This window comes from Sinocyclocheilus rhinocerous, unplaced genomic scaffold (assembly GCF_001515625.1).
Source record: "Sinocyclocheilus rhinocerous isolate Xijiao unplaced genomic scaffold, SAMN03320098_v1.1 scaffold4019, whole genome shotgun sequence".
NCBI classification, from domain to species: Eukaryota; Metazoa; Chordata; class Actinopteri; order Cypriniformes; family Cyprinidae; genus Sinocyclocheilus; species Sinocyclocheilus rhinocerous.
In genome coordinates, this window is record NW_015661870.1 from 241,079 (window position 1) to 261,707 (window position 20,629).

The window sequence follows — 20,629 nt, forward strand, 5'->3', positions numbered from 1 at the left end:
TTTTTTTTTTTTTGCTTGATCATTTTGTATATGTAAAAATACTAAAGTCTATTTAATTGATATACAGAATAAAAATCCCTTTATAATGTTTACTCAAACGGTTTGTTAGTAGCTATTGAATTGAGCTGTTTTTGTCTGTAGTCCAACCTTGTTCGTGTTTTACATTAACTTGGGAGAAAGACACACAAGTAAATTAATATTATCAGTTGAACTAAATGAATCCATCACCACCGATTAGTTTCAGTAAAGGACTTGATGATTTTCATGTGGTGAAAAAATTATAAAAAGATGAGAACTGAGAAAGACAGGAAAAAGACAAAGAGGGGGTGAAGAGAACAACAGATGCATAATTTAAGAGTGAATCTCCAAACACATGTAGTCTGTGGGCAGACCATGGCAAGACACGAAATGGAAGCTTTAGTGTGATGGTGGGAGAAGAAGATAAAACATCTATAATTTAAATCTTTCTTTCCCAACACAGTACACATTTTCAATAATAACCTGGAATTCTAAAATTCCTGTTATTATATGTTAAATGTTTCATTTTTATACTGGGGTATGCACTTCTTTGTTGATATTCATGTTACTATTTTATGTTGAATATTCAAACATTTTGTCTTTTCTAATACCATTTTTGTGATTTATGATTTTTAAATAATAGAAAAAGCTATTTTAATAACTCAACTCTTACAAACAAGGAATTTGGTCAAATTACACCAAAGGAATGTTTTTCTACAGTGGAGATCAAAATTAGAGAACAATTGATTTTTTCAGAAATAATGTAATCTTCATCATTCAAAATTTGAAGGAATTTCAACTGTGGCTATACCATGCTAGTAGAACTGTGTTTTACAAAATAACCAAGACACTTCAACAAAAACCTTTTATTTTGTGGGAAACACGGTGATCAAAATTAGAGAACAGCAATGATTGTTGCACAAAGAAAGATTACAACTAAAATTTCTGAAGGTTACCAGTCAAAATTAGTAGGAAGTGTACAGGCCCTTGCTTTGAATGAATTCAGCAATTCCAGCTGCAGTGTTGAACCGATTGTCCATTGAGAGTCTCCGCATTATTCTGTCCTCTCGTACATTTGTCTTTCGTGGACAACCAGCCTTTTTGGGGGACTTGAATGTGTTAGTGACACAGTAAAGATGCAATATTCTAGAAATCACAGACTTGGAACGACCGACTTCTCTTGCTATGGCTGCTATTGGCCTTCATCTGGACAACCTGCTGTCGGAGTGTTTCAGTCTGTTTAGAACGGCTCACCGTCTTGCAAAGTCAGTGAAAACTGGAAAGTTATGCGGTCAGTTTTTTACATTGTTAGAAGAAATTTCAGTTTTAAAACATTCTATTTACTGTATAACTACTATGTACTTTATAAACTTTTTATTTATTAAAGAATCCTAAAAAAAAATCCTGAAAAAAAATGCTTCGCAGTTTCCACAAAAATGTTAAGCAGCATGTTTTCAACATTATTAATAAATCACCAGATCAGCATATTAGAATGATTCTGAAGGATCACGTACTGTATGTATATGCACATACATGTATATTGTATTTCTTTTTTTTTCTTTTTTTTTTATAATTTTTCCTTTATTTCTTTTAATCATTTTAATCATAATCATATTTTAATGTTCCCTCCCTCTTTGTTTTCAGGTAGCAGAGAGTTAAATGTACCTGCACAGGTTAAGAGTGCAGCTCCCTGTATTACGGTCCTGCTGGTTTGATCCAGTTCTCTACAAAAGAAAGACAGATGAAGCTCTCGGCTGAAGTGAATTTTCAGGTAGCGGTGCCCTCATGATTCTGTTATTACAACCCATTTATCTCTCACTCGGTCTCTCTTTTTGCTGAGCTTGCTAAAGATCTGGGATTGGCCTGGTTTTAAAATATCAGTTTTGTGCTTTTATATTCTTTTATATACTCACACACACATAAATATTGTTTCACAGATACAAGTTTGTATAAAAGCAAAATCACCTTGTCTATTATTTAAGCTACTATGTCATATACAGTATATGGGGTTTAATTTGATATATTAGAGAATTATAAAACCCTGTTAAATAATTGAAATTTCTTGTAATAAAGTATTATCACCTTGACATTTTTTTTTATATATATCATTTTGATTAAGTATTGATCACATTGCTGGTGTGCTGCAAAAGCTCTTCTCTCTTTTTATGTGAGTATATGTTTGTCACAGGCTAATAATATCAGTCTTACTTCCCAGGTCTCACAGCGTCCCCAGCAGGCATCAGTGGTGATGTGCAGCCCACTGCATCCCGGCTTACGGGCCAGAAAGGTAAATTCTCTGACTGCACAGCCGATGAAACGCTTCAGGTTGAGCACAGAAGCCTCAGTTTGAGCGCTACAACACAGCCAAACAGCCAGTGTCACACAGCACAGAGTTACAGGAGACAGTCTACCAGAGAAAGAATAAGAGTTCATGATGAGGCCGCATGTCTCAGAAGAGTGATTAAGTGTTAAATGCTCTGTAGGTTGCAAAAAATCAAGCAATTACTTTTGATTAACATAGCAAGTGTATAATATGAGTTGTAATGATCCATGAAAACAGCTGTTTTTCTTTTAACGTTACTTATACAGTATAAAGATCACATTAAAACTGTTTTGTAAAATTTGTATCATTCCTAGCATGTACACTACCATTCAAAAGAGGTCGTTTTTTTAGACTCTGATACATCAGGTGTGCATTATTTTGGCCAAAGTGACAGTAAAGACAATTATAATTCTATTTCAAATAGATAATTTTAACATTCTATTCATCAAAGAATAAAAAAATTCACAGTTTGCACAGAAAAACATTACGTCTCAATGTTTTCAACACAGATGATAAGAAGAATGATTTTATTGATCCATATTAGAAGGATCATGTGACACTGAAAATTCAGCTTTGGTATCACAAGAAATAAATTGCATTTTAAATGATATTAAAGTAGGAAATACATTTCCGCCTCTCTCTTTTAAGAGCACTAAATGAAAAGCTGTTCAGTTTTTTTTTTTCTCGGAAAATGATTATTTGGGTCAAAGTGAGTTCTGTTCCCAAAGTGATTTCAGCTGCTCTATGTGTAAAATTAAAACACAATCCAATCCTACAAACGCAATCAATAATGCAAATGCAAATTATTTTGCTAAATAAATACAAACTCTAACATATTATCTTTGGATTTTTGTGAAACCGTCAAACCTTTAGCTGCTTCAGTTTGTATAAAAGCAAAATCACCTTGTCTATTATTTAAGCTACTATGTCATATACAGTATATGGGGTTTAATTTGATATATTAGAGAATTATAAAACCCTGTTAAATAATTGAAATTTCTTGTAATAAAGTATTATCACCTTGACATTTTTTTTTTTTATATCATTTTGATTAAGTATTGATCACATTGCTGGTGTGCTGCAAAAGCTCTTCTCTCTTTTTATGTGAGTATATGTTTGTCACAGGCTAATAATATCAGTCTTACTTCCCAGGTCTCACAGCGTCCCCAGCAGGCATCAGTGGTGATGTGCAGCCCACTGCATCCCGGCTTACGGGCCAGAAAGGTAAATTCTCTGACTGCACAGCCGATGAAACGCTTCAGGTTGAGCACAGAAGCCTCAGTTTGAGCGCTACAACACAGCCAAACAGCCAGTGTCACACAGCACAGAGTTACAGGAGACAGTCTACCAGAGAAAGAATAAGAGTTCATGATGAGGCCGCATGTCTCAGAAGAGTGATTAAGTGTTAAATGCTCTGTAGGTTGCAAAAAATCAAGCAATTACTTTTGATTAACATAGCAAGTGTATAATATGAGTTGTAATGATCCATGAAAACAGCTGTTTTTCTTTTAACGTTACTTATACAGTATAAAGATCACATTAAAACTGTTTTGTAAAATTTGTATCATTCCTAGCATGTACACTACCATTCAAAAGAGGTCGTTTTTTTAGACTCTGATACATCAGGTGTGCATTATTTTGGCCAAAGTGACAGTAAAGACAATTATAATTCTATTTCAAATAGATAATTTTAACATTCTATTCATCAAAGAATAAAAAAATGCACAGTTTGCACAGAAAAACATTACGTCTCAATGTTTTCAACACAGGTGCATTATATTGGCCAAAGTGACAGTAAAGACAATTATAATTCTATTTCAAATAGATAATTTTAACATTCTATTCATCAAAGAATAAAAAAATTCACAGTTTGCACAGAAAAACATTACGTCTCAATGTTTTCAACACAGATGATAAGAAGAATGATTTTATTGATCCATATTAGAAGGATCATGTGACACTGAAAATTCAGCTTTGGTATCACAAGAAATAAATTGCATTTTAAATGATATTAAAGTAGGAAATACATTTTACATTGTAATAAGATTTCACAATTTTAGTTTCATTTTGATTGAAATCTTACAAAATCCAAAATTTGGATTTTTATGTATTTTTCATTATCGTTTTACTGTTTTACCCTTGAAAAATCAATCATAAAAATTACATTTTTAAACTATGATAAGATATAACAAAATATAATTTCCATAAAGAGCTGTAAAAAGGAGTATTCAAGTTTCTCACCCCTGTGCTCCAGACCTCAGAGGAGCCATTGCTGGTTCCAGTGACTGTGGATCTGTTTACAAAATAACAGTAATTAATAAAATAATTAATAAAACACAAATCTCACTTATCTTCTGTTTGTCTTCTTAGTTTCAGCAAGGTCAAAGATACCTGGATGACAGATGCAGCACAGCTAAACTCTCCAGAATCAGCGAGAAATCTCACTTCCAGTCCTGATATCACCTCTCCTGAAGTTCCTCTGACACTGAACTTGCACAAATCTGTAATTTATTAGAAATGGCGCTGCCAACCCCACCTAAAACACATGGGGCTGTCTCTATAGCACCAACTGCATCCAGCAGTAATAAAGAGATGTCACATAAGACCAAAGACAAACAAGGAAGGAGCCGGTGAGTCCATGTGTGTGGAGATTGATTTAGCCCCTCAGGCTCTGAAATCTGTGCATGTCTTACCTGCTGCTCAGGTACATCAGCCGTACATCCATTAACTTAATGAAGAGAAAAGAACCTCCTTTTGTTCGGAGTCATCCACATGGAAGAGAATGGGAAACACATTCATCCTCTAATCCATGTATTCATTTATTCATCCATCCATCTTGTGGGTTGTGGTTAGTCCTGGCTCCAGGAGGTGTCAGGACAGGTTAAATGAGACGTCAGGCTCCAAACAGTTAGAGTTTAGTCAGATACTTTCCATGACAACATGGTGGCAAAATCTAAGAAGTGATTTTCCAGAAAGGTCTGATATAATTGACACCTGAGGGGCCAGGATGACAATTTTGCTGAGTTAATTTTCTCTGAAAATCATTTTCTTTATTATATTCTTTATTCTTTTTTCCCCCTTAAATTAGAAAAAATGGCATTGAATGTGTTTGGATTTCATGAATGACAAACAGGCATAGAAAACAACAGTAGAACAGAAACAAAACTGCTGGTAAAACACATATTGCCTAGCTTATCATGCACAATACAGAATATATATTAGCTATATTTGTACAAAGATGCACACAAAACACTAGCCTACTTGTTTACACTAAATAATATAAACTGAGACCATCTTCAAGTAACGTCAAACAAACTTTTCTAAAATTATGACACCCAGTGGTCAATTTGATCTAATTACAAAGAATTTGACTCACATAGTGATCATGTTGTCCCGCAGCATCTCCCTTTAGTTCTGCATCAGTATCCACATCCTGTATATGTATACACTGGCGGGCTATTCAGTGAGAATTATGCAATACATTTTGGCTTCTTTAATAGGCTTCGTATGATTAATTAATAAATATAAACATATATGAGTAATTGTAAAATTACATTAGTATTTTTACCAGCTAAAAAGTGGTTTTAAGTCAGTTATTCCAGAAGAGCTGTGGCAACGTCTCCAAGATGCTTCAAGAAAGACCTCTTTGCAAAGCTACCTGAAAAACTATTGCGCAAGTGCACCTAGGGCAAAAGCTGCTTTAAATGCAAAGGATGGTCACACTAAATGTTGATTTAATTTAGTTAATAGAAGTTAATTGATAAAGAAAATCTATTTATGACATTATTTTTGGCAGCATCCTCATTTTCCTCATTTTTTACACAAGTGCCTATTAGCCTACAATTAATGGCAAAATGAATGTTTGGGAATGTAAACTGATATTTTTTACTGACACACTACAGCAAAAGATAGAAATAACTGACTTGAAACAATTTTTAGCTGGTGAAAATACTAGTGCTGTAATAATTTTGACCACAATATATATATATATATATACGCTGAAATCTTCACAGATTTTAATTACGTTAAAATAAATACAGGATACAGTCACCTTGCCACAAAGTCTTGTTCCTCTCTCTCTTTCTCCCTTTGTTTCTACCATAAAGAACCCAGACAAAGTTTACAAAAACACTAAGACTGAATAATCTTATTTAAAAGATAGAAATAACTGACTTAAAACCATTTTTAGCTGGTGAAAATACAAGTATTCTAATAATTTTGGCCACCACTTCGGCCAGATTTCGCAAGTGTTCAAATTGGTTTGAAAGTGACTTCTCCGATATGGACAATCGAAAATTAACGCATTTTCTAGATACATTTTACCTACATTTTGATAATGTGACCCCATTTAGTCATGCATTTTAACATTTATCAATACTGAAACTTTGTTGAAATCCAATGTTGAATTCCTATAGTAGATATAGCCAACTTGTTTGAAACTTGCATTGACTTTTAACTTTCAACCCTGTTTTGACTTCCCTCTGAGTGGCTAAAGCATTGGTAGGTGACCTGTACAAAAACCCTCATAAGATACAGAGGGGTTAATTTACTGGGTTGTCTGCTAGCCTACTCCTTTAGGTCCACGCACTGCCCTGAGTGGTCGTTATAATTAGAGACCCCCGCGGGCGCGTCGGGTTTCACTCCGCCGCCCGGTGGTCGCTTCTCCCGGTGAGCTCAGCTGGGAACGGGAGGAAATATACGAGCTTCACTTGCAGTAATACACGCAGTAATATGAACTCCCTAACGATTTGTATTTGTAGTTATTGTAGTTGACGACGGAAAACATTCAACAGTGGTGCAAGTGGACATTTAAAGACAGTTTCATACTTTGCAAAACATGTAAGTAGAGTTTGAGTTTTTCTGAACAGACCCACCTTAACAAATCTAAGGTCAATGAATAACGCATAACTCGGATTCAATCGTTTTAACACCATGTTTATTTTAATGTATTAATTGTCTTTGTTGTTATTAAATTTGTTCTGAGAGTTCAAAACGTTATATCAATACTATAATATAGCCTAAATTCAAAAAAAAAAAAATATATATATATATATATATAGGCTAATGCCACTTTATAGCCTATAATAGGCCTAGGCTATAGCCTACTGAATAGGCTCTCAGTTTAAAAGAGTACTGTTGTAAAGCCATACCACGCAGTAGAACTGTATACTGTATGTGTTTGATAGTTGATATTGATATTGACGTGTTATATTGTGCCGTACTTGTTGTAACGCGTGCCCGAGCCAGCGCTATTTTGGGTCCCACGCAACGCCCCCCTCGAGCTCAAGGCATTTCGTGTGTCAGAGGTCACGCTGGTTATTCTTGACCGCGTGCGGAACGCTTCTGCTGCCTATGCATGCAACTCTGATAAATACTCATTACATTAAACTGAAACGTCTTTAACAATTTAAATAAAAATAATAACATACGTTACTATTATTATAGAGATAATACTGTATATGCAATTTTTTGCCATTGACTTGGTATGCCACTTTATGCCAACCTGCTAAGAGTTACTTGCACTAGCTTAGTGTCTCTTAGAGGGATGAGCACTGTTACTTATTGTTTTGACAATGATTTCTGTTATAAATATAAAAACATAGGTGGTTTAAAGGAATAGTTCGTCCAAAATAGTCACGTTACTGTAGCTAGTTCTGGAAAAGAGCTGCTTAAAAAGCTTAATTAAAAATTTGGGTAATCAATTCTTCCTTCTGGGTGAATAGTTATATCATGCCCAGTGTCATGTTCAAAGGCAGTTTTAGACACTTCACTTCTTTGTCAGTGTTTTTGTAGTTGTCAGGATAGGCATAGTGACGTATGTTCTCATAAAATAATTGTCTGTGCTCTGCTTAGGTGATTGTCCTGTGGGAGTGTTGCGTTCTGTACGTGTGAAATGCTTTAGATGCTGTTGTGGTGAGTTCATGTGGATGAAGTTTCCATGTAACTCTCTTAGTCATTTAGTGTGATTTGACTGTGATCCCAGCACTCAGATTCAGACATAATGCACAGATTTGTTTGATCTCTGGGAATGTGTCCGGTCTGTGTTAATGCCTGCTGTGTTTTCATTGCACATTATTATGCCAGTATGTGCACTCTCGTTCTCTCTGTGTTCTTGTTCCTGTGAGTCCAGCTCAGGATAGCACACATTCTTCCACCCCTCTGTTCTCTAACAGAGTCACGTTCTGCTGCAAGGACACGCATTCACATGGTCACAGAACGATTGATGCAATGACATTTTGCCATGACTTTCTGATTTTACTGTTTGTTTGAGAAATTTGTGTTTATCCAACACTTATACCCCCAGTTTCACAGACAAGGCTTAAGCCTAGTCCTAGACTAAAATGTAAATCTGAGCTGTTTCAACTGAAAGAAACTTGCACTGACTGATCTGAAAACATGTCAGTGCCTTTGTTTTGTCTTAAGATGAACACCAGTAATGCTTTTTTCTAAGGCATGTTTATAAAAATTACTTAAATGTCCTAATTGAACTATGGCTTAATCCTGGTTTAGGCTAAACCCTGTCTATGAAACCGGTCCTTAATCTTTAATCTTTATGCTGATAAATTTAAACATGCCTCACAGATTCTGAAAAAATGGCAGTTTTGGCTCCCCAGAGTGTGCCATTGCTTTAGGTGTCTACCCACAGGAACTTAATGGTCATACTGTGCAGTACATTCAGTATGTTCAGTTTCCTCATCATATGTGTCTTAATACAATGGATAAAATATTAAACACACACACAAAATACACTATGGAACTCAGTTATTTCTGTGTTTCTAATCAAAGTCCCTTTAAGGCAAAACCATACAGGGAGTGACATGTCTTGGGTATTCTATAGTCTTTGGTTTCTATGACCTCTAATATGAAAAACCAGCCAAAAATGTTTCAAATGAAACTTTATATTTTGAGAATATTGCTTTCAGTAGTACTCAGTTTATTGATTTTTCAACTGACATGTCCTCAAATTAATTTTTGGCAGGGAAATAACAGCATAAACAACCAGTATTAGCAATGGAATTCCTATTTTCAAAAGATTGTATAAAAAAGTTATTTTATAAATAATCAGCTTGACAATATTGTATCATATTTCTGTAAGTCTAGTATACCCTTCTTATAGAAATGCTTCCTTAAATTACCAAACAAGCATTTAATAATAGTTACAGAGTCAAAAATGCATGACAGAAAGGACCCTGTGTCAAAGGAATGTTACACTCTTAAAAATAAAGGTGCTTCAAAAGGTTCTTCACAGCGATGCCATAGAAGAAGAACCTTTTAGTCTAAATGGTTCCATAAAGAACCTTTAATATCTGAAGAACCTTTCTGTTTCACAAAAGGTTCTTTGTGGCGAAAGAAGGTTCTTCAGATTATAAAAAGGTAAGAAAGAGATGGTTCTTTAAAGAACCATCTCTTTCTTACCTTTTTATAATCTGAAGAACCTTCTTTCGCCACAAAGAACCTTTTGTGAAACAGAAAGGTTCTTCAGATATTAAAGGTTCTTTATGGAACCATTTAGACTAAAAGGTTCTTCTTCTATGGCATCGTGAAGCACCTTTATTTTTAAGAGTGTATTATTAAAGAAAGATTTGAAAGTTTTTTTTAAATGTTCTTCACACTAAGAAAAAAGATTCACTCAAAGGTTCTTTTGGAGAATCAAAAATAGTTCTTATATGGTATCTGTGAAAACACCATTTTGTGATAACACCTTTATTCTTAAGAGTGTAAACCTGGACGGCTAAGACATCATCTGTCCTCTCCACAGATGCTGCAATGCCTCAGGTTGTTCTCCACTGACCTCTCTCCGTGGGAACCATGACGTCACAAAGGACATCCAGAGACCTGCCCGATGAACGTGGCTCGCTCCCACTGGACATCGATGATGTCCACATACTACTGCAAGGTCAGATTGAAGCTTTTATTGAGCATAAAACTAAAATAAAATGTTGCTCATATCTGATTTGGTGTGTCATTATCTGTTATAGGTTTGACAGTATCGAATTGTATATATTGCAATAATTTTCACTTCTTGTTTGGACTTCATGGATGATTCTATGAATTCATTCATTCATTTATTTATTCATTCAACAAACTTCTTCATCTGTTTATTCAAAAGCAGATTAAAGTGATTTATTGGTGACGCCAAATGATATGGGTTAAAATCTCTCTCGAGATCTCTCTCTCACGCATACATACACCCAAACACATTATGCTGTGACTTAAATAAGGCATAAATAATGCATGGTCACGTGTTTTGCAGATTGTTTGGTAACAGACAGATGTAATTAAAGTTCTGTTGCCCTGAGTCATGAAGAGTTGCACAAAAGTGTTTTTCTAGAATACAGGGTGTGGGTAATTCATTTTTTTTTAATCCACAAAAATCTTCGCTGTCTCTGTTGTAGTGTCTTTGTTGTTGTTGTTTTGAGAGTAAAGTAATATGGATGTGTAGATAAGGAATAGTTCACCCAAAAATTTAAATTTGTTGAAGATGTACTCACCCTCAGGCCAAAATGTAGATAAGTTTGTTTCTTGATCGGAACAGATTTGGATAGTTTTAGCATTGCATCACTTTCTCACCAGTGGATTCTCTGCAGTGAATGGGTGCCGTCAGAATGACAGTTCAAACAGCTGATAAAACCATCACAATAATGTAATCAACACAACTACAGTCCACCAGTTAACATCTTGTGAAGAGAAAAGCTGCATGTTTGTAAGAAACTAATCCAACATTAAGGCATTTTCTTGCTTCTGGACAAAATATGACTCCACAATTGATAATAATGCTTTGTTCAGTGGAAAAGTCCTCCCCTGTTGTCCTCTTAAATCAAATTCCACCAACACATTTGTTTAGAACTGTTTGGGAATGTTTTCTTTTTCACTGGTAAGTGGTGCTGGCCTGGATCTGTGCATATTTCTCTCCTGATTCAGACAGGATGACATTTTCCCAGGAGAAAGCAATATTATGGATACAGGCCTCGTATTTTAACCAGAAGCACTGGTTTATTATTGTTAATTTATGGACTAGAGTCATGTGGATTGCTTGTGGATTATTGTGATGTTTTTATCAGCTGCTTAGACTCTCATTCTGATGGCACCCATTTGTGAGCAAATGATGTAATGCTAGATTTCTAGAAAAAAGAAGAAAAAAAACCTCATCCACTTCTCGGTTGGCCTGAGGGCGAGTAACTTTCCAGCAAATTGTAATTTTTTTAAATGAACTATTCCTTTAATGAACATAATTTAGGCAATTACTTCTGAAAAAACATAATTGCTCACTGCTCCTTTGTGGAGTCGAGGGGTTGTTCAGTTGCCAAGAACTGATGTTTTAATGTGTTTTCAGGCTACTTATTCTCATTCTGTCGTTTTTAAATCATTAGAAAAAACATACATTATGACTTTGGTCATTTTTTTCTGTTGGTTTTCTGAAATGAAATAAAAAAATCAGTGTAAATGACTAAAAACGGATAGCAGGTGAAATTGTGTTGCACAATATTTGTTTCATGTCTCAAGAATCAGTGAATAATTGATGTCTTAACATGTTGATCACTGCTGGAGCCCTGAGGATACCGTAGAACTGCATTAGGAGAAGCGTTAATCAGCACCTGTGTGGACATGCTGTGTGCGTTTCTTTTAGCATAAGTAAAAGGTGGAGCTTTTTTTGAAACCTGCAGTACTGGCACTGATCCTGAATTACTTCGCTAAAGGTCACCAGGCAAGTTGTGCCGTGTGTCTACGGTACTTTTCAGTTCTACAGCTAACACATGTTCTCCAGTATTTCAATGCGGGAGTTTCGCACTGCTTTGCTGTATTGCAAGATGAGGCTGGTTTCTGAAACATTTCTGTTGCTGCACACTTCAACATGCAACAACTGATGATAATACAGGGAATTCTGGGATAGCAAATCTGCTGACAGCAGCATGGGTGAGTTTGTAATTGGTTTGAAATTAGTTAAAAATAATGTTGTTCCTCTTTTGCAAAATGCTGAAAGTAGATAGACCAGACAGTGTGCAATAATAAAAATAACATTTAGTGCATTTTTAACTGACATTAATATTATTCTATCATGCACGTCTGAACATCATTGTGCAATCACCACTGTTGATGTCTCCTTAAAAGACAACAAAAAGAAGTTGCCTCATTTTGTCGGGGTTGAACACCCATCTGAAAGGTCTCCTAAGAAGAAACATGCATCACAAGGTGAGGTGCACATAATATGTATCAAAAAAAATAAGCAAACTTATAGAAAATAGATTTTTAAAAATAAAATAAGTGTTCAATATTGTCTTGAAAGAGTTCTTTCAGGATACAGTAATCAGTTCTAGTAATGTACTTGATTTTACTTCACTATTACTATGAGTCATTACAAAAGTCATTTGTTCATCGTATCTGTCCCGCCTGAATGAAGTGTCAGTCAAAAGCTGTCATTCATTTTCTGTGTCTTTTCTTTTTTTTATCTTCTCTATGGTTTCACTATTGTTTCCCCTCCCTCTCTTGTTCTCTCAAAGGGAGGTGTTGTCTCTAACGAGTTAAGAACTGCACCTCCCAAAACAAATTAGATTATATGATATGAACTTTGTTCAATGGAAACATTCCAGTCTTTTCTGTCATTGTGTTTCTGTAGAGTTCATTTGAATTAGGTCACCAGTAAAGGGGAGTGTTTGCTGGGAGGATTTTGTTTCTTTCTGAGGTGAATCGACAACTTGCCTGGTTCAGTTTTTGAGTTTGTGTGTCTGTCACAATTTTTCCCTCGCTGCACTTGCCTCACTAATTTCATTCCCTATATTCTTTTGGCCTCTTTTTCATTGTTGTCTGTTAGATATGATTCATTTTTTTGGACTAGGTCTCTGGTGTGTGACAAATCCCAGGAACTGAATCTGATCCCTGTGTCAGTTTCTGTCTTGCGTAACAGCAACACGAGCAACATGCAGTTTCATTTTTAAAGACAACAGATGGATGTCATTAATAAATGTCATTAATTACATTTGACTGAAACATATCAGAGTGATAAAAGTCTATATAAACAAATGTTTATTTTTATTACTAATAGAAAATACGTTCACAAGATGGTTACCTTTGTTATGGGTCTTTTTTCAGTTTTTCTGCAGGTTTCTTTTACCTATTGTGTATTATGTACAGTATTATGTACTTCTTCAGTGCTTGACATATCAGTTTCCAGGGTAGAAATGACCGTGGGTCAACTGTGTCAAGTGTAAAAGCGTGTTAGTATTTGATAGCTGAACTCTAAATAAATCCCTAGGAAACTTAGCGTGGGTGTCAGCTGATAACTTTAACCATTTCAAAGCTTTCCCTCATCCTGTGCTGCTGATACAGGAGTGTGTGAACAGTGATTGTCAAACCCTTCCAGTCTTGTCAAGGAAACTATTCAAACGCACATTCTCTCATTCTCTTTATGGGTCAGTCGGTCAAGAGCCACATCTCTGAGACATTATTCTGATAACTGGCCTGAGAGTCTTATTCATAGTGATGGCCATGTTTAGCAGTTAATGAGGGAGAGCTCTTTTAGAATCACCGCAGGCTGGCAGAGTGAGTCAGGTTGGCAGTCAGGTTTGTCTTATTGGTTTTTCAGAAACAGTGGTTGAAGATTTCACGTGTTCATTGAGAGGAGAGTTGTCAACACTGAGAAAACAGTGGTGTAGACTTGGTCATATTGTGAGAGATTTTAAGGTCCTTGTTTAAGAAGAAGAATGGAAGAAGTGGATTGTGAGAGAATGGGGGAGAAAGATGTTCTTCACACAGCTGATGAGCTCAATGACTTTGTGGAACTTTATAACGGTAAACGTAAACGGCACTCTATTTGATGTGACTACTTTTAGGTCTGTATTGCATTTCATGTATGTGGAGCGTATGCAAATTATTATGACAAAAGTTGGATGAAAGAATGAATGAATTCACTCTCAAACAAGTGTTTTTTCCAGTGTTTACATACATGTTTATTCTTCTACAGATTAAAACATGTTATTTAATTTTATTGGGGTAAAAGGTTATGCCATTGATACACATTTCATGTATTAAAATTGCCAAAGACAAACCTGTCCATTGTCATTATACCCTCCAAAATGTTATGGTTGAATACAAATGCACCTGTTTCGTCCTCATGCTTTTATAAGATCTATTCTTATACATCGTTTGAATTGATTTGAACACAGCACATAGCGATTCAATCCTGCAAATCATGTGTGTAGTTGTATAAGGTGTGTTCACTCCCTTTGTTTCTACATGCTGGTTTTCATAATGTTCTCCTCTCTGTTTTGCCTTCAGTTGAGCAGGAGCAAATTCAGAAAAGAACCTTCACGAACTGGATCAATGCCCAGCTGTCTAAGGTGAGGTTCAAAGTTCAAGAGCTCCTAAACCTGACTTAGAAAAGCTGTAATAGTGATGTTGTGTTTATCTGAATCATCATGGATTTCACTTGCATTATTTTTAATCAAGTGTATATTGACAGTGAGTAAATGCAACTAAATTACAGATAAATGACCGACATGGAGAGGTTTTTTTGGTAGAGGTCATTCCTGCAGGTTCTCCAATAGCGGAGAGGGAATGAGGGGTGGGCAGGGAGTAAATATAATCTTCTCAGACATGGGCCAGAAAGACAGACAGCAACAGGAGTTGGTCAGCACACACGCTTGTGGACACACATATTCACACCCACAGCTACTTATAAAGTGAGCAAATGACACGATCAGTTTGTCATGGCTTGACATCTTACGTGTATGAACAGAGGACGTATAAGAGGTGTTATTTTAGATAATTTCACAATGCTCTTCTCTCCGTATCAAAAAATGTATTTTTTAAAAAGACTGTCGCATAGCATATGTGACGTTTCGAGCACGCAGGCTCTTCATCAGACAAATGAACAACACTGATATTGCAAACTTTATAAGCCTACCTCCAGGTGATCAAAGGTCACATGACCATACAATATTATCGTGATAATAATAATACCAAAACAATAACATATCAACCAAGGAGAAAAACATAGAAACCAAAAAATAAAAATAAATCAAGAACATATATAAAGCTATGCAAAATACACAAATGTAATTCTCAAAATATTGTTTAATGACATTAATTGATGCCTGCCTGGGTACATAAATACAAATCAATAACCACAAAGCGTTATTTATTATATATAGATAGATATCTTATGTTTAAAGAAATGGACGAATATCAAAATCCTCATTTAATCCTCTAGGGGACAACGTATCTAATGTATATATCCAAAAGGCTTCACGCTGTAAGACAGTCTTTTTAAAAAATACATTTTTTGATACTTTTGGAGCTTTGGTGTTGCCGACTTTGCATCTAAAATATTTCTACTTGTTTTTTGGTCGAGCACCCAGTTGAGATCGATGTGCGTGCTTTTGCCTGCTCTTCTCTCCGTATCCCCAGCAAACATTTACTAATGCCTGGAGCTCTCGGTTTTATGTAAAAGGTTTCAACAGGATAAGTTCACACAAGCTTGTTTGATTTGTCCTATAGACATGTCTAAAATCTCATGAATTATTGTAATCACAGTTAATACATTATAACACTTATCAATTCATTGTTACACTATGAATTTAAATTTGGTTATACTTCTTTACAACAAGATATAATGTATTACAACGCACATTATGAATAATTATAATGCCTTATACCCTTTAATAACCCTAATGCATTATACATAAAGGCTTTAAGTGAAGTGTTACCAAATTTTGAGGTGATATATGACCCAGAAATGTTTTTGTGCCTGTATGGATTAGTTAGGAATGTATATATTGTGTGCATTCTGGTGTTTAATATGTAATATTTCATTTTGCTCTCTCAGAGGAGTCCCCCAGTTACAGTGGTGGATCTTTTCAATGAATTAAGAGATGGAAGCAGACTATTGGACTTGCTGGAGGTGTTGAGTGGTCAGAGAATGGTAAGAGTCTGATTCATTAATGGTCAACTGATTTTTCAGTAACCTATGCTGATATCTAGAGAACAAGGTGGCCTTTGCCCAATATATATATATATATATATATATACATCTATACCTATACACCTATAATACAGCAACATTTAATGTAGATTTTGAGAAGAGATTAATATTTATTTTGCACAATTATACTGCATATCTGCTTAAAAATGTTTGAAAACAGAAGAATGTGCACTATCCATTGACTAGGTTATTTGGAACTAACACAAGCTGAGCTGATATTTGGTGGCATGATTGATAAACTCAAAGTATTGGTAGATATGCCAATCTATTACAAAACCATGAGCAGTGATTTTGTGATAACCACAACCTACCTTCATTTTAGAGCCGAGAAAAAGGAAGAGGGACATTTCAGCACAGAACAAACATTGAGAAAGGCCTAGCGTTCCTTAAGAGGAAATCGGTAAGATGCACCACAGTGGAAAATACTCATGGAAATGTATCAACACATTAATGCATCAACACAATATTCGACTTTTTCTCCCACAGGAGAAAGTTTTCAAATTTAATTGTGTGCAATCAATTTAAATTTGTAAAAATAATTTAAAAAATAGTAATAAGTTAATCCATTTGTGCTGAAACTACATTAATGCTTTTTTTTGTGTTTGTTCAGGGGATTTCTGTTCCCAGTGTACATGCTTTTTTTATAAGAGTTTCTATTATGTTGGAGTTTTGGGGTTACCATTGTTGTGAAGAGAGGAGCTTAGGCTGAGCACAGGCTAATGAAAGTGAAAATTATTCTGTGTTGCTTTGAAAAACAATCAAATTTTTCTTTGCCCCTCCAGCCAACATCATGCATTTCACACGATTGTGTGAAGAAAAGCATTACTTTTAGCTCACTGCTGCATGGAGGTGAAATATGAACATCTGTTACTTTATCAACATCTTTGTCCTGCAGATCAAACTGGTCAACATCAGTGTCTCGGACATCATGGACGGGAAGCCTTCCATCATTCTGGGTCTCGTCTGGACCATCATCATGCACATTCATGTAAGTTTACTGTCACAGTCTAACAAAAGAGTTGGGTTATATTAACCATTAGATTTAAGAAGTCCTAATAAAGTGTACCAATACAAAATGTACTACAAATATTCTAAACTGAGGAGAACGATTGTCAATTTTGTGATTTTTCTGATTTGTCTTTTACATTGTTTAGATCGAAGAGTTGGCCAGCACATTGAACTTTAGTTCTCGTCAGTCGTCTCTGGAGTCACTGGTGAGTTTAGACACTCGTTCGACCAGCAGCAGTGCCCGCAGCAGTCCGGTGCCACCCCATGGTTCACCCCTGCACACCCGTTTCCGCGTATCTGCCAAGAAAGCCCTGCTGCTGTGGGTCAGAGAGCAGTGCCAAAAGTGAGGAACAACCTGCTAGAAGGGATTCTTGGGAACAGTGAGATTCTGTTTTATGAAACCAATTACCTTTTTCTGTCTTTTTTCACAGGGCTGGTTGTACTCTGAATGTGAAGGACTTTAAGGCGAGCTGGAGAAGTGGTGTAGTGTTTTTGGCGATACTTCTTGCTCTGAGACCGAATATTGTGGACCTAACCAGAGCCCGAACAAGAACCAACAGACAGAACCTGGAGGAAGCCTTCCACATTGCTGAAAGAGAACTTCACATCCCCAGACTACTAGATCCAGCCGGTAAGTGTGTGTTTATGCTGTGTTGTTTTGTTGTATAGTATGCAAAAAGCAGTGATAATTTTAGGCTTTTGTTTTCTATACGACATTCTCATAAAAGAATGGTGTATTTGTATTTCAGATGTTGATGTTAGGGATCCTGATGAAAAGTCTATTATGACATATGTTGCTCAGTTCCTGCAGTACTCTAAAGATGCTTCTGTTTCTGATGAGGAAATGCAGGTAAGCCACACACACACACACGCACACACACACACACAAAAGTGTACACTTTTCTCATTTACTTTTTATGCTGTTTACAATGACTATACCCTAAATCTGGTCTTTCACATGCCTTTGCCATTTATTTATTTTAATAAAAATAATATTTTGCCCATCTGAACCATTTTTACTAGTGAACACTATACTCTCAAGAATGGAAGTAAGGAATAGTTTAGCCAAAAATTTAAGTTCTGTCATCATTTATTCACTCTCATGTTGCAGCTATTCCTTGAACTATTTCTTCAAGATGTTTTACTAGGTTGAATCGTAATCACAATTTTTGTCATCACAATTAGAAATTTTCCACAAATCATGCACTCTTGGGTTTTACTATACTGTATATGTGGGGACGTTTTTATATTTATCATATTCATAATATATCAAAACGCACACAGGACGGTATTCCTCCAACATTTCATACTGTAAATCGAAATGCTCAAGTGACTCTTTATGCTCTCACATCTCTTTTTTTTTCTTCTTCCTCTGTTCTCTTCTTCTTTCTGTTTTTTCCCTCTCAATCGTGGTTTAGTATCTCACTCCTCCTCAGCGCCTCTCTCCTGTCAATCTGCCATCAGAATTTACTCCTTCTATAGCTGCATCACCTTTAAGACAGGTACTTCTATCTGCCTGTCTCTCTCTCTCTTAGTTTTAGCTGCTGGATTCATTAATTAACAGTTTTTTTTCTTTTAGTTTTGTAAAGGTGTGTTAGTTGTTTTGTTACTAGGATTATTCACAAATGTCAATGAAAGGTTAATTCAGACTTGTCGGGCCTGTTGTTTAGCCCTAAACCAGTGTGTGAGTAAATGCAGTATATACACTCTCAAAAAGGTACAAAAGCTGTCACTCACATGGTACCTTTTCAAAAGTTACACCTTTGTACCATATTTACCGCTAAAGACTGATTATACCTTAAAGGTACATATCAGTACTTTTTGAAAAGGTACTGCTCCAGCGGCAGCTTTTGTACCTTTTTTTCCTGAAAGTGTACTGACACATAACATGTTTTTAGGCTTCTCTTTTAATAATCAAGATTTTAGGTTTAAATTTATAAGAATATATAAGGAAAGTGTATATCTTAGGTTGAAGTATGTTATCTGAGGTTCTTAATGATTTTAAACTTTTTGACTGATTTTGACTGAAGAGTTTGACTGATTTTTGCTATGGTCCACTTTTGTAATTGTTTTACTTGAACTGTTCTCTGATCAGGCTCACCTGTTAATGCCCTGTCCAATCAAATCAGGCCCTCCCAAATCACCTGAGACAGCTCGAGCAGCTGCTCCTGGGGTAAAATATCAACCCCATCCCCTTTTATGATGCCCCCTGTGCTGCTCAGTAACTACTAGTGTCTTGCATGTATAAACATGCTGATAACTGTAAACTCAATTAGGCCTATGTAGATAACCCCAGAAATTACAGAGCTAATCCATTAAAACCAGATGTTATAGAGATAATCTGTGGAATTAAAGAGATAATTTTTTTAATAAACCAGCTCTTGTGTTTGAAGATTCTAATACACTGAACCTGAGCTTTCGTGGCACTTAGCTGAAGCATTTTAATTACAGACATGCTGAGTAAGTTGGTTTGTGTTAAGAACTTGCTTCCTCCAGAGGACTACAGTACTAAACTCTGATTACTTTACTGTTTAGTAGTCTATAATGCAAATAGTATTTAACTTGCCGAGTTGTTTAATCCATATCATTTACTTAAGACTTGAATTGATGTAAATATTTTTGTTTTGTATACCTTGATTATAATGACACCATAAACTAATTATTAATGGATAAAAAAATCAAAGGCTGTGTTCGAAATCGCACACTCTTTGAGTCTGAGTAGGTACTTCTTTTGAATAAGCAATTATTTCACAAATCAGCACATTAGCCATGTTGTCATTGTCATGTGCCCTAGCAGTGCGTTGCTTACTAAGTAATCTGGGTACATTTCACCTACTGTTTTATGAAAATTATGAATTCAAACATGCTACTCTTTTCACATACTGTTTAGACTACTATAAAGTAGAGAAGTATGCGATTTCAAATGCAGCCAAACAATTTTTGTTGTTTCTGTTGATCTTTCTTTTTTGTTCCTGTCTGTCCAGACCTCAGCCAATCAGAAGGCTCAGGAGGTCACATGCTGGTTGGATCAGGCCTATCAGGAGCTGATAGAGGGGTGGGACTCCACTGAAGGAGAGAGCTATGCTGAGAGATACCAAGTAAGACCTGAATTCTTATACATTGATATAGTTTTATTTTAATGAATACAGTCCATAATGCAGAATGAAACAAGATGCACAAGTTATTCTGGGAAATACATTATTGAATTTGAGCAAAGAACATTTATGTATTGATTTTTTGATTGCTGAGTTGATTGATTTATCAGCAAATTTTGTGAAATATTATTTTATTTCATCTATTTG

At 35.6% G+C, this 20,629-nt stretch overlaps 1 protein-coding gene and 1 long non-coding RNA gene across 2 annotated transcripts in view; one reads left to right on the top strand and one right to left on the bottom strand.

Moving 5' to 3' along the window:
• Positions 1-3,380: 3,380 nt before the first annotated feature.
• LOC107726588 (uncharacterized) lies at positions 3,381-5,961 on the bottom strand. Its single transcript, XR_001638279.1, has 3 exons — positions 4,733-5,961; positions 4,583-4,634; positions 3,381-3,685 (listed from the first exon to the last, which is right to left on the bottom strand). It is a non-coding gene; the product is annotated as an uncharacterized LOC107726588 (long non-coding RNA).
• Positions 5,962-12,113: 6,152 nt separating this feature from the next.
• The window catches only part of syne2b (spectrin repeat containing, nuclear envelope 2b), a 96,736-nt gene continuing 88,220 nt past the window's right edge, over positions 12,114-20,629 (top strand). Inside the window, exons 1-11 of the mRNA XM_016536231.1 lie at positions 12,114-12,256; positions 12,452-12,532; positions 14,615-14,676; positions 16,164-16,259; positions 16,642-16,719; positions 17,215-17,307; positions 17,474-17,670; positions 17,759-17,958; positions 18,077-18,177; positions 18,746-18,829; positions 20,312-20,425. Coding sequence (XP_016391717.1) covers positions 12,253-12,256; positions 12,452-12,532; positions 14,615-14,676; positions 16,164-16,259; positions 16,642-16,719; positions 17,215-17,307; positions 17,474-17,670; positions 17,759-17,958; positions 18,077-18,177; positions 18,746-18,829; positions 20,312-20,425 — 1,110 coding nt within the window. The 5' untranslated portion in view covers positions 12,114-12,252. The remainder of the gene's footprint in view (positions 12,257-12,451; positions 12,533-14,614; positions 14,677-16,163; positions 16,260-16,641; positions 16,720-17,214; positions 17,308-17,473; positions 17,671-17,758; positions 17,959-18,076; positions 18,178-18,745; positions 18,830-20,311; positions 20,426-20,629) is intronic.